The following is a 14,960-nucleotide window of genomic DNA, read 5'->3' as shown; positions in this document are numbered from 1 at the left end:
ATTCTCATGGGAACAACAAGATAAAAGAATACATAAACCAACCGTAGCCTTCCACAGAATAAGAATGAGATTGTATGTGTATGTAGAAAACACAATAACAGTTAAAGGCCAGGAGGCATTTTACATGCCACTAAAATTGACCCTTTACAAAGATTTGATTTCAACTACAATAAAGGTTACAACCAAGACAGTAAAAGTAGCTATAGATAACAGATTGAATGGCCAAGGTTGTTACAAAATTGCCACAAATTTCTAGGGCATGTCTCGGAAATTACAAATCTAAGTTTGATCCATTGCATCTTAGTGGAGAATGTTTCTAGTCACGTTACCACCTATATAATGGCATACACCATTTAATTTACAAGTAAAGAAGTTATAACAGGTGGTATCAGAATTGCTATAATATTTCAAGGGCAGTTGTTTAAATTGTAAATCTAACCCCAAATTTTAGCTGTTAAATCTAAATGGAATATTCCTTGTCATATTACTACCTTTATAATGGCATAAACCATTTGATTTACAGGTAAAGAAGTTATAACAGGTTACATCAGAATTGCCATAATATTTCAGGGGAATGTATCAGTTATTGAAATTATACCCCCAAATTTGACCTGTTAAATCTAAATGGAATGTTCCTAAACACATATCCACCTATATAATGGTTGAAACCATTTGATTTACAGGTAAAGAAGAACCATCACCAGCTGTTTCACCTGCCAGTAGTAATCATAGCGCATCATCAACTCCAGCAGCTTTAGCTGCTGCCAGTAAAAGTGTACAACCTCCACCCCTTGTTTTACCAACCAGTACACCTCCTGTAGTCACAATAGCACCCACACAGACCATCAACTCTATACATCATCACCATCAGGACGACAGACGTGTAAGTACTCTATTAACATTCAGACCATGTGTATGTTTCTTTGTAATGAACAGTCAGTGTCATCATCAATCAGGGGTGATGGCCATCGTGTTAATCCCTCATCAACTTGTAATGTACATAGTGTCATACAAGAAATAAAACAGTTACTCTATTTCTAGACTGTCATTGTTGTTAAATATAAATTAATAATGTCAATATGATTCTTGTCCCGCCATCCCTACAAGAAATACAACAGTCACTGTTATTACATATAAATTAATAACATGGCATCTGTCCACCTATACACCGAAAAAAAGCCATACTGTCAGCAGTTAAATAGAAATTTAATTTCTGTCCATCCATATTACCATATATGAAATAAAACACTTGATTATTTCTAGACTTTCATTGTTAGATATAAATTGATAACATGATTTCTGTCTACCACTACAGGAAATATAACGGTCACTATTTCTAGACTCACTGTTGTACAATATAAATTGATAACATAATTTCTGTCCATCACGACACGAAATAAAACCGTTACTATTTCTAGACTCTCATTGTTGTTAGATATAAATTGATAACATAATTTCTGTCCATCACTACACGAAATAAAAGAGTCACCCTTTTTCTAGACTCATTGTTGTACGATATAAATTTAATTAATGACATATTTTTTGTCCATCACTACAGGAAATAAAACAGTCACTATTTCTAGACTCTCACTGTTGTACAATATAAATTAATTGTCAATATGATTGTTGTCCATCCGTTAATTCTAAAATGTACAAATTATTTGTCTAGACACCACATAGCAGGAGACAATACCTATCTGACCCCTGGGTTATGTAAAAGTGATTACAATTTCAAACAGATATTAAGTCGTTATCTTGTGTTAGCAATCTTCACCTAATAAATTCAGCAGACAACAAATATATGGAAATACAGATACATTGAATTATATTATCTTATCAGTTATTAAAAAAAATGAATATAATTTCTTTTTGTTTCCGAGAATTAATCTGTTTGACATAGGATTTATTTAAAATAATGATTTGAATAGTTTCTATTATTAGTCTTTAAGTAATTATTGTTGTTATGATAGGGAGTTGGTGTCAATTTCATTCACTCGGTTAATCAACTGATAATTACTTTAGCTAACCTTGGTGTTGGTACTAATAAAACAAAGCCAAATTAATGTAATTTTAACATTAGGAAGGATATTTTATTTCAAATAATTACATCCAGGAGGAATCCCATTTATGTTTCTATCCTGTGGTATAGCATTATAAACGTAGAGATGAATTTAAGCTTTTTTAGTGTAAACGTGAAATAGTGTTTCTGTTTCATGAAAGTGATGTGTTTGTTTCATTTGTGGTGATTTCACTGAAGTATATAGTTTAGCTGAAAATGTGTCTGTTTCGTGTTCACACCAATAAAGTAAACTTAGGTATGTTGACGACGGTGACAAAATATCTGTGAATAACACAGAAAATGTGTCTGTTTTGTATTAATTTTATTGAAGTTAATTTGATAAGACTGACAAAAATATATCTGTACCTTTCACAGTTAATGTGTTAATTTCATTATCAAAGTGAAGCTAATTTGCTGAAACTGACTAAATATATCTATCTTGCATAGACAATGTCCATTTTGTGTTAATTTCATTATCAAAGTAAAGCTATTTTGATGAAACTGACAGAGTCAATGCTAGTTGACACTATTATCATGCAAGTGGTAATATCTAGATAATACTATGAATAATATTATGATATGTTATCCCTGAATAAGTCAACCAAGTGTTATGTTTGAAGTCTCTCAGGGCTGGATCCAATCTACCAGAAGAGATTGCTGTCATTCTGAGCGTGTCAATGTAATCTATTGCACACTAATGGGGTTATCACATCACTCAATTTATGCAGATCTAACTTTTTACCATCGAATCTTTGACACACAAAAAACTACACACTTTCGACTTCCTGCTGTTCTGATTGTATAGAATAGAAACCAGTAAATATAGTAATGTTTTTTTTGTATATCTAGATGTATGGGTTTTGGGTCAGTAATTACAATACTTGTGACTGATTGTATTCCAGGGGTTAAAAAAATCCCCAGTCACAGTAACACTCGTAGGAAAAGGTTTCAATTTATCAGCAGATTACTTAAAAATTATGACTAGTAAGGAAATGGATTTGAATTGACTTTGTGGTACACTTCAGGTCCATTTTTTATTATGGACATACAGAACATTCAGTTGCAATACTGATGTATGTATTCCACCAGTTACAGAGAACCACACCCACCCACATGCATACATTTCATAGGACATGGCAGAGTTGTCTAGGTACAGTGCTGGGGCTAGAGGTCAGTTTTATGTATCACTGTGAACCAGTTAACAAATATGTCAATGGATTTGTAAAATGACATCTAGAGACATGTATGTCTTAAATCTGTGTTTGTAAAGTCTTACAAGGTACATCTATGTCTTGAGGCTGTGCCTTAAGTCATCCAAGAAATCTATATGTCTTGAATCTTACAAGATACATTAATGACTTGAGTCTGTATCCCAAGCCTTACCAGACACACCATTCTATGTCTTGAGTCTATGCCTTAAGTCTTACAAGAAATCTGTATGTCTTGAATCATACATGATACATCTATGTTGTCATTCTTGTGTCCGAGTGTAGAATCTCATAAGACGCATTCATCTTACGAGTGTGTCTAGATGAGTTTTACAAGATAAATGTATGTCTTGAATCTCACAAATACATCTATGTCTTGTTGTCTGTGTGTTAAATCTTATAAGACACATCTTTGTCGAGAATCTCATAAGACACGTTCATCTAGTACTAGTATATCTTGCATCTGTGTCTAGAGTCTTATAAGTTACAAGACATATGTATATCTATGTCTCGTGTCTGTGTCTTGAGTCTTACAAGACACATTTATATTGAGTCTTGCAAGACACATCTTTGTCTTAGATCTTACAAAGTACATCCATGTCTTGTGTCAGTGTCTTGAGTCATACAAGACGTGTATGTCTAGAGTCTTACAAGACATATCTGTGTCGGGAATCTTACAAGATATATCTACAGCAGTTCACACTACATGTCCTGGGGTATTATTTAGATTTATAAGACTGATCTCTGTGAACTAAAATCTAGAAATGTCTTGGCGTTTAAGATCCTTCTAAGTGTAATACTACAGTGCTTATAGCTTAAATACTAAATGGTATTTTAATGAGAAATATGAAAATGAGGGGAATTTGACATTTATTGATCATTAATATTAATAAACACGCTAAGCGCATCACGTTTAAATTTGAAAATTTTAGATAAGAGAGAAATAAGGTTGTTGTATTGATGTGATTTTACATTGACAGGAGGAAGACAGACCGGAAAGACACAGTAGTGATAGAAGAGAAAATAGAAGGCAATCTCCAGATATTCATGTCAAACAAGAGTCAGCTTCTACTTTACCTACATCAATGTCAGTTAGCAATTGTGTTTCTTCACATGTTGGCGTACCATACAGGTTAGTATAATCTTCAACATTGCCCACTTCAATGTCAGTTAGCAATTGTGTTTCTTCACATGTTGGCGTACCATACAGGTTAGTATACAGGCTAGAGGTTCAAATCATAGAACTACACAGTACATGAAACTGTTACCTAGGGCTAGGGAGTCAAATCATTGAATGGCACAGTACATTAAACCTTTACCTAGAGCTAGGGAGTCAAATCATGGAACGGCACAGTACATGAAACCTTTACCTAGTGTTAGGGAGTCAAATCATGGAACGGCACAGTACATGAAACCTTTACCTAGAGCTAGGGGGTCAAATTATACAATGGCACAGTACATGAAACCTTTACCTAGTGCTAGGAGGTAAAGTCATACAGCAGCACAGAACCTAAAATACTTGGGGGGGGGGGGGGGGCAAAAATCAAAAACCTGATTGTTACAATTGTATTTTGGTGAGGTGAGAATCATCACAAGATGTAGACGAAAATATGTCCTTCCAGTCACCCAAATTTATTCTGAATATTCCACTGTGGTATTTATTGTGGCTTAATGAAGTACTTTCCCTCTAAGCTATCCATGACGAGTAAAGAGTCATTGGTGAATAGGTTGTACTGTGGGGTAGAAAGAATATGATAGAATAGATTTATAATTTACATGACAGTGACAGGAATTATTGACAGTCATGATGGTATACATCATTCACAGACAATGATAATGATGAGGGCTATAGGAGGAGCTCATACACTATTCCATCAACAGTATGAACAGTTCAAAACATGTCTCTACATGACAGTATGTCTGACAAAAAAAAACCACTGTGATGTGACTTGTACATATATATGAATGAATAACATCCACTCGGGTCATTTAAACATGACCAACCAGTCATGCATCCTGGCAGATATGTTCAGTTTTTGCAGAAAAATTTGTTGAATGCGTAAGTGTATACGGACAGATGATTATCGGTGTGTATGTGTGTGTTTGCTGATTTGGGTTTAATGTAATGTTGGGATGACCTAAGGGTAAACGTGTTATCTCGGTAGTATTAGACACCAAGTGGAGATTACCATATGCCATATTTTGAAACCACAATCTGCTGGTCTTTGTTCGACTAATCATGTCTGCTTTTCTCTCTCTCTCAACTTGCTGTACATGTAGACCCATTCCACATCACCCAAGTAGGAAGGAAGAATTACAGTCCTCACCACGTGGGTTCCAACCGTATCGTCATGGCGACGAAGTACGTCCAACGTTACCACCACATTTACCGTTTGAGATGTCCAATACACCTGGCTACCCATATCCACCAACATATCTACATCAACCTCCATTTCACTACCCGCCATTCAGGTAAGTGCTATATTAACAGTTTTAGTTATTTTTTATGTCAATCAAATTTCTACTACTACTTTTTGATTCTACATCTAAGAATTCATAGATTGTAATTTTTAATTTAATGATAATATCATTATTCACTGTTTAGGTTAAGGTCAAAGGGGCAGAAACTGAGTTTATACGTTTTGGGGTGTAATATTTCCGCACATTGAAAGGTACTTGCAGTATTCTACCAACTGAAGCATACACTTAATCATCACTTGCAATTGACTGAACTCAAACCTAGTATTAAGATATAACTTATAAACCATTCAAATATGTAATTTACTATACATATAAAAATGTTGAGGAAATCCTTACTGTGTAATCAACAATGCTAGAAGACAATTTTAACCCTTTCATGACTGGAGACCAGTTTTAAATAATTTTGGGAACCAATTTATATGAACATTTCCATAGTTATAATAATATTACTTCATTACGTAATAACATTTCTTTAATTCCAGTCTAAAATGAAGTTGATATATGCCAAAAACTTACATAAAAACAAGAATTTTGTTCAAATAATTTTGGCGGCAAAGTTTTCAGTACTGAATGGGTTAATGTCATAGAAGACATGCATCAACTCATACTAACAACAGTTTAATCAAGGGTTTATTGGAGTTTTTTCACCGAAATAAAAAGCTTATAAATTCCGCTTGTACCACTTTAGTGTCATTAGAATGATCCCATTGTATTTATGACTCGTTAAATTTTATGTCAAATTTGAATTCTGACAATTCTACATCTGAAGAATAAATTCAATAAATGCATAGATATATTGTAATAAAATGTAGTTCTTTCCTGATGGCATAACCCCCCCCCCCCCATATCCTGTGCCGAGACAAGTTATATTATTACATAATCTAGGTATGTATTATTAATTTTATAAATATTATATTTTGTTTGTCTGACATAAAAGATGTGGTCATTCTACATCAGAACACAAAAAAAAATGTACATTGAATGAATCTATTCCATAGTGTACATTATCATCTCAATGCAACAACCATGTATGATTTATTAAAGTAATATCATGTAAGTGCTAGAAATTAACAATTTATGTAATTGCAATATATTTTGGGAAATGTGGCAATTTAATATGCAAATACTGAAATGTACAAGTGTTATTTATATTTTTCTCATCAAGCTTTGGAAAATGTGATACAGAAATATAATTAGCTTGTCGTACTTTGCATAATAGATGAATAGCTGTTGTTAAAATAACAGATCGGCAGCAACATGCTGTGTTGAAAGAAAGGAACAATACAGGGTTAGTGTATCAGACAAATTGAAAATCCATTCTCATTGTTCATTGGTGTAATGAAGTATAACGAGGCTTTGATAATGACAAAGAGAGAGAGTCATTATAGACTGCCATTAATGAAATAAGCCAAGTGCACTATCATAATATATCTTTAGTATTTGGGGAATCTGTAATCAACACCTCACTGACATACACATCAATTAGGATCCATTTCAATGCATTGAAACAAACGGCCCAGTTTTGGTTTACCTGAAATGGAAACATGTTTTCAGTATATCTCTTTTATGATTGATAACAAATGCATACAACATAAATTTGTGATTCCTTTTATAAACAAACGCTAATTGTGCTAATTTGTTTCAATTATTGGAAAGTTTATGGTTGTTTTTCTATGTTTCTTTGTGTATTTATTTATTTAATTATTTATTGATAAGCTAATCTAATACTGTATAATAATAGTGTATTTTGATACACCCCCATCAGTTCACAAATACCACTTTGTTGTATACACCAGAGTATGTTTTTTAGTAAAAGTTTGTGCCTTTAGCCATCAGGTAACTTCCCCTCAGATGTGTATCTGTGTGGCTTGTGCTTGTGTGTCTGTATGTCTATGTGTAGTGTGTTTTACCTGTCACTGTGTGTGTGTGTGTGTGTGTGTGTGTGTGTGTGTGTGTGTGTGTGTGTGTGTGTGTGTGTGTGTGTGTGTGTGTGTGTGTTCAGCATCAACTGCTAAATGCCCCTTTTCAAACAACACACTGACACTAATAATATTTTGTTTTAAATGTCTGTCTGTTTGTCATCCACAGGTTGGAAGAGCATTATGACAGATATAGCTTACCAGGTCTAAGACCACCATTCCTTCATTTACCACCACCCCCTCATGGACCAATCTTGCCTCATCCAAGTGCTATGCCCTTCCCATATCCTGGGGATCGATATCCACACCAGTTAGGGGTACCACTAGCACATACATCGCCAGGTGCTAGGCCATCACCACTACTAGCCATTGATAGGTAAGTCATGCTCTCTATCCCTGTAGTCAGGAAATAATGGTACAGTCCTATTGTGTTGTGGGTCAGTATATAGCAGGTAGGGGGGCATCATTAGCATATACATTGCTAGGTGCCACTAGGCTTATCACTCCACAAGCAATAGCAAGCCATGCTACACTCCCCTGTTTTCAGGAAATAATGGTTTAGTCGTATTGTATTTTAGGTCTGTACACTTGCATAATAGGTACCACTAGTGCATACATCACTATTACTAAAGAGATAATGTTGATAGAAAGGAATCAATGATCTTGTTTTGCTGTCCTCTTTGACCACTTTTTTCAGTTTGAATACATATAAATAGAATATTGACTTCTTGTAAAAGATAGAAATAGTTATAATTTTAGTGAGAAACACAACATATTGATATTTCATTGGAAAACAAAAACACGTCATAAAATAACATCCTTCAAATACTCTGGTTTCATTTCAAATTACATTCAAGTCATGAAATAAGATAAGTAAATAGCATTTTGACAGTTCAGTCACTTTGCTTGCACATAAAACCAGACAAGTTGCTATGGAGATGGCACAATAAAACGCATGATACGATTTACTGTTAGTAGTGTAGTTAGACTTTAATGTTTAGTTGTACAGATACTGGGGTTATTTCTTGATGTTCAAATTTTATTGTATTCTATCTACAAGTATGTATCATACCCTTTTGCTGCCAGTATTGTGTCATTGCCAAATGTACCTTTTTACTGCAAGTATCATACCCTTTTACTGCCAGTATTGTGTCATTGCCAAATGTACCATTTTACTGCAAGTATCATACCCTTTTACTGCCAGTATTGTGTCATTGCCAAAATGTACCTTTTTACTGCAAGTATCATACCCTTTTACTGCCAGGATTGTGTCATTGCCAAAATGTACCATTTTACTGCAAGTATCATACCCTTTTAGTGCCAGTATTGTCTTACTACTAAAATATACCCTTTTGCTGCCAGCAATGTTTTGCTTCTAAAATGTACCCTTTTACTGCCAAGTCTTCCTACTAAAATGCACCCATTTGCTGCCAGTATTGTCTTCCCACTAAAATGTACCCTTTTACTGCCAGTATCATACCCTTTTACGACAAATATTATCTTACTAAATATATTGTCTTTAGCTATGAATGTGCCCTTTTACTACCAGTATTGCCCTACTAAATATCATGATCATTATCTTTGTTATTCCAGAAGTGACTTATATAAACTGTTTACCTTATCCATGTTTTAATATAAATTGATAAAAAGACCACTAAAATACTTCATTTAAATGTCCATAAAACATGACAGAGTGATGTTATAATTACTAATATTTAATGTCTGTTGACCAATTTATCAAAGAATTTAAAAAACTAATGTTGGTACAGGAGTAAAATAAGACAGATGCTGTGGTGATCTGTAACAAAGCACCTACTTTTCACTTTTATTAAAACACATTGATTATTTGTCTTGTGAGACTGGATAGACGTTCCAGCTGACTGCACTCAAAAGAGTGAATTCATCTCTTCCATTTCATCTTGTTTAAACTGAGTCATATTTTTATTGGTTTTATATTGAATTGTTAAGATATAATTGTGTACAGGGAATCAATATCAGCGATGGAGCAAGGGTAAAAGATCGTGTTCATTGTTCATCTTTTGTTTCTAGATCACGTGTATGGATTTGGTTGACTAGTTCACGTTGGTATGCCTTTCAATAGAAAATATAAATAGATTGATTGTAAATATGACACATTTAAAGATATTAAAAGGTAACCATGTCATTGCAGACAAAGGATGGAACAAGAACACAGAGAACGAGAACAGGAGAGAGAACGGGAGAGAGAAAGGGAACGGGAACGGGAGCGAGAAAAAGAAAAGGAAAGAGCCGAACGAGAAAGAGAGAGAGAAAGGGAGAGGGAAAGAGAAAGAGAGCGGGAACGGGAGAGAGAGCGAGAAAGAGAGAGAGCTGATAGAGAAAGACAGAGGCAGCTGGAGGATGCCCGGAACCAAGCATTGAAAGATAGGGAGATTGATAAGGAGGTTGCTGTAGTTAATGACAAAAACGCTGTTAATCATGAAGACAGGAAAGTCCATACACCAGACAGTGAGTCATCAAGTTCATGTATTTCCTATGTATTTAATAGTTTATAATGGTGTCGTAATACAATACAAGGTAGCTGTTGACATTTTAATCTATTAACATATGTGTGACCATAATGTGTTAGCTGTTGATGTTATAATGTCGGTACATGTGTCTGAACTTAATATGAGCTGTTGATGGTGTATGTGCATAAGTTTGAACATAATGTGTTAGCTGTTGATGTTATAATGTCGGTACATGTGTCTGAACTTAATATGAGCTGTTGATGGTGTATGTGCATAAGTTTGAACATAATGTGTTAGCTGTTGATGTTATAATGTCGGTACATGTGTCTGAACTTAATATGAGCTGTTGATGGTGTATTTGCATATCTCTGAACATAGTGTGAGCTGTTTACATTGTAATGTATGTCCACATGACTAAACATAATATGAGCTATGTACATAATGTCTGTGCATATGTCTGATCATAATATGAGCTGTTGATTTTGTAATGTACATGTATGTATGTGCATGGATCTGAACATATTAAATATGAGCTGTTGATGTTGTAATGTACATGTATGTGCATGTATCTGAACATATTATGAGCTGTTGATGTTGTAATGTGCATGTATGTGCATGGATCTGAACATATTATGAGCTGTTGATGTTGTAATGTACATGTATGTGCATGTATCTGAACATATTATGAGCTGTTGATGTTGTAATGTGCATGTATGTGCATGGATCTGAACATATTAAATATGAGCTGTTGATGTTGTAATGTACATGTATGTGCATGTATCTGAACATATTATGAGCTGTTGATGTTGTAATGTGCATGTATGTGCATGGATCTGAACATATTAAATATGAGCTGTTGATGTTGTAATGTACATGTATGTGCATGTATCTGAACATATTATGAGCTGTTGATGTTGTAATGTACATGTATGTGCATGTATATGAACATATGAGCTGTTGACTTAATGTATGGATGTATCTTAACAGAATATGAGCTGTTGACATAATGTATGTGCATGTATAATCTTAACATAACATGAGGTGTTGATGTTGTAATGTACATCATACATGTATGTGCATGTATCTGAACATATGATGAGCTGTTGACGTCACACGGTGATGTACAAATGTGTGTCTTTACGTCTGAACAAATATGAACTGTTGACATTTTAGTGTGTATCCATGACAGTGTGTGAACACAATATGAACTGTCTACATTTTCCTCTGTCTATCAATGACAGTCACTCTGATTGAAGAGAACATGCAAAATGACAGGCCTGATTTGAATCCTACGATTCAACGACTGGTCAATTGTAGACACTTTATCCTTGAATGAATACAAAAACACTCTCACAGGAACACCACCATGTCTGACATTCTGAAATGCATTCAGCAGGGAAATGTACACACCACTAACAATTGATTGCGCTCTGTATCTTTTGGAAATTAATAGTCTAACCCAGGAATTCAATTTGATATTTTGTGTTCACTGATAAATTATTCAAGTCTCCAACTACTTTATGAAAAGAGGCTGTCACCCTGCAATGATAAGGACTACGATGTATTTCTCCCACAAAAGAATGATTAATCTTCAAAGGCTAGCTCTGAGGTGATAATAATAAAAATGAAGATATTCTCCAGGGAGTGCACAGAATGTCCCGGTAATACTTCCAAAGTGTCATCTAGAATTATCATCTGATTTGCAAGTAATGATAATAGAAGACTTAAAGTTATGAAATTGGAATGAAATAAAACAGATTATAGCAGAGGATTGCTTAAAATAACAGGGATAATGTTGCCGACATATTAGGATCATCTTGTAAAATTTGATTTATTACTGTGTATTTGATTTATTCTGTCTTGTCAGTTTCATTTCCGGCACTATTCTTAACAGTATTAAACACACTGGATTTCATAGTTTGGACGATGCAGGAAAAAAAGAGACTGACACAAATTTTCCTTCTTTCCATTGAGGAAAGATAAACTAAAAAAATGGTCACTGACATATCTCTTATAACAACATAATAATACACCATATTTAACATTGCCCAAAAATGAAATCTCCAGAAACGTGTAACAGATGAAATATTTGAAGAATTTTATAATAAGGAATGTGTTGATTGACAGTATTTCTATACTCAGATTAAACTAAATGACGTTATTAATGTTATATTTACGTATGTTGCTTTATACAATGATGTATTATCTAGTTATTTGATGTCATAGCTGTTATTTAATGAATATGTGTTATTACATCTATGTTAATATTACATCTATGTTAGTTCATGATATCTATATTATTTGATGACATCTATGTTATTTAATGACATCATCTATGCCATTTGATGTCTTATCGGTTATTTTATGACATCTATGTTATTTGATGACATCTTTGTTATTTGATGTCATATCGGTTATTTACTGACATCTATGCTATTCAATATCATATCTATTATTTAAAGGCATCTATGTTAGTTAATGATATCTATATTATTTAACATCATTTCTATTATTTAATGACGTGTTATTTTATGTCATCTATGTTGTTTAATATAATATCTATGTTATTAAATGACATCGGTGTTATTTAATATAATATCTGTATTATTTAATGACATCTATGTTATTTAATGACGTCATCTGTGCCATTTGATGTCTTATCGGTTATTTAATAACATCTATCATTTTATGTTATTTAATGACATCTATGTTATTTGATGTCATAGCGGTGTCATTTGATGTCATATCGGTTATTTGATGACATTTATGTTATTGAATGATATGACTTGTTTGTTGTAATAATACAGTAACATAGATTTGTGAGGAGTGAATACTAATTAGATTGAGGGAGAACTACATCAAGCGGACAGGATGGTGGTTATGGCAACAGTATTTAATGGACATCCCATGTAAAATTGACAGTTTTTATCTGAATTAACAGGATTTGGAGAAATCCTTCCCCACAACATCAACATGACACTTTCTGTCTATGTGTTTGGGTTGTCTCGTGACAAAAAGTGTAAATTTATACAGAGTAATCAACTGTGTGGCAGGGTTGTGGGCACCAAAAATGTGCAATTTTATACATGGATGCATGGCACACCCAAATTTTAAGTAGTTTTTGAACTAATTCAGCTGTTCATATACAGACATTTTAGACGTATGATATATAGTTGGAACATACAAAATGATAATAAACCAATCTTATGGGAAATTTTATTACAGGAAATAGTTACAGTGAGCACCTTACAGCTCCAGCAAGTCTAGCAACTCAGGACCCACTGACAGCAGCTCAGATCTTTCAACGTCAACATTTAAAGAAACTAGAACAGGAAGAAAGATGGCAGCAGAAACAAAGGCAGAAGCGTTTACATAAAGAAGAACGACACCAAGAAGTGTCCCACTATAGACATCAATTACTACACCATCAACAGCAAATGTTACAACACCAACATCTTGCCAAGAAGAGCAGTGATCATATACACAGAGAGGTTGCACACAGGGAGAGAGAAATGCTATTACAACAAGACAGGGGCCTTGCAGAAAGGTGAGTCACTGTTGCTTCTAATTGGTGATCAATTTGGCAGCTGGTTTACTATCTCCTAAAAAATTTCATTTAGTCTTCTTCAAATTTTGATATTCATGGTGAAAAATGTTAAGTGAGTTCCTTGGTTAAGATGAATAAATTAATTCTTTCAGTAAGGTGAGCTGGTAAAATATAGTTGTAATCATGATTGTTACACTATCTCAATCACAGGAATATGAGAGATATGCCAAGAGAGTTTGAGAAAAGAGAAAACGTCCAAGCACCTCCACCTCTGGTACCACCAAAAAATCTGGAGGAACCCTGGAAACACAAACTACCGTTTGGTGAACACCGAGTAGGAAATCATATCGAACATCAACCAGCACAATATACCTATGACAGGAGACCTCCAAATGAATATGATAGAGCCATGTTACTAGAAAGAGCTCAATTGGACAAGGAGCAGTCTCACAGTGATCACAATAATAGGAACGTTGTAAATAATGTAGACGCAAGGAATCAACAAGGACTAGATATTAATAGGATGGTGAATCACTTAGAGAGAGGTGATAAGGAAGTACGTCTTAATCAGTACGACTATGATCATCCACATGCTGAATTCAACTATCATCTCAATGAGTTCTACAAATCACAACAGTTCCGTGAACTTTATCAGTTACATAACGATTTACTACGACGAGAGGAGCAAGACCAAAATGTTGTTAGTAAGTTAGACATAGAGGAGAGAAAGAGACACGAAGCTAGGATGAACGGAACCTACTTCTCGAGTGAAAGTGAGGAGAGTGATAGTGATGAAGACGAGGAGATGAGACGAGCAAGGTATCGACGACGGATGGTAACCATCACATCCCGACCTCCAATGAGATTAGATACTACAGAGAAAAAGATGGATGTCTTGAGGTGTCTTGGATTGAGCACACAGGACGAAAAGAAAGGTATGTAGCAAAAAAATTTTGTATTGGCTTACATGTTACTGCCTGTGTCATTATGACATAGCCATTACTTGATGAAAACAGATACAAATTGACAAGTAATATGATACTATCGAACCAGAATATAAATGTCAACCGTTGTCTTTAAAAACAAAAATCATGTCATTACATCATAATGATTCAAACATCCTCATTTTCCTTATTTACAGTAGGTTCATGCTTTCTTCATATGTAGATAAAAAACACTGAAAATCAATCACCCAAAACTGGATCTATTTATGCAAAATATGAAATATTAATAAGTATACGTCTTTATGATAGTAGA

The 14,960-nt window shown here is 34.2% G+C and overlaps 1 protein-coding gene across 1 annotated transcript in view; it reads left to right on the top strand.

Moving 5' to 3' along the window:
- LOC144437882 (uncharacterized) overlaps nucleotides 1-14,960 on the top strand; it is a 129,557-nt gene that overhangs the window by 104,583 nt on the left and 10,014 nt on the right. The window contains exons 4-10 of the mRNA XM_078126914.1: nucleotides 684-883; nucleotides 4,248-4,399; nucleotides 5,548-5,739; nucleotides 7,837-8,043; nucleotides 9,838-10,154; nucleotides 13,382-13,703; nucleotides 13,914-14,638. Coding sequence (XP_077983040.1) covers nucleotides 684-883; nucleotides 4,248-4,399; nucleotides 5,548-5,739; nucleotides 7,837-8,043; nucleotides 9,838-10,154; nucleotides 13,382-13,703; nucleotides 13,914-14,638 — 2,115 coding nt within the window. The remainder of the gene's footprint in view (nucleotides 1-683; nucleotides 884-4,247; nucleotides 4,400-5,547; nucleotides 5,740-7,836; nucleotides 8,044-9,837; nucleotides 10,155-13,381; nucleotides 13,704-13,913; nucleotides 14,639-14,960) is intronic.

The sequence above is a fragment of the Glandiceps talaboti genome, chromosome 7 (assembly GCF_964340395.1).
Source record: "Glandiceps talaboti chromosome 7, keGlaTala1.1, whole genome shotgun sequence".
Lineage (NCBI taxonomy): Eukaryota > Metazoa > Hemichordata > Enteropneusta > Spengelidae > Glandiceps > Glandiceps talaboti.
Note: the sequence above shows the minus strand (reverse complement) of the source record. Positions and strands in the feature narration are given on the sequence as shown.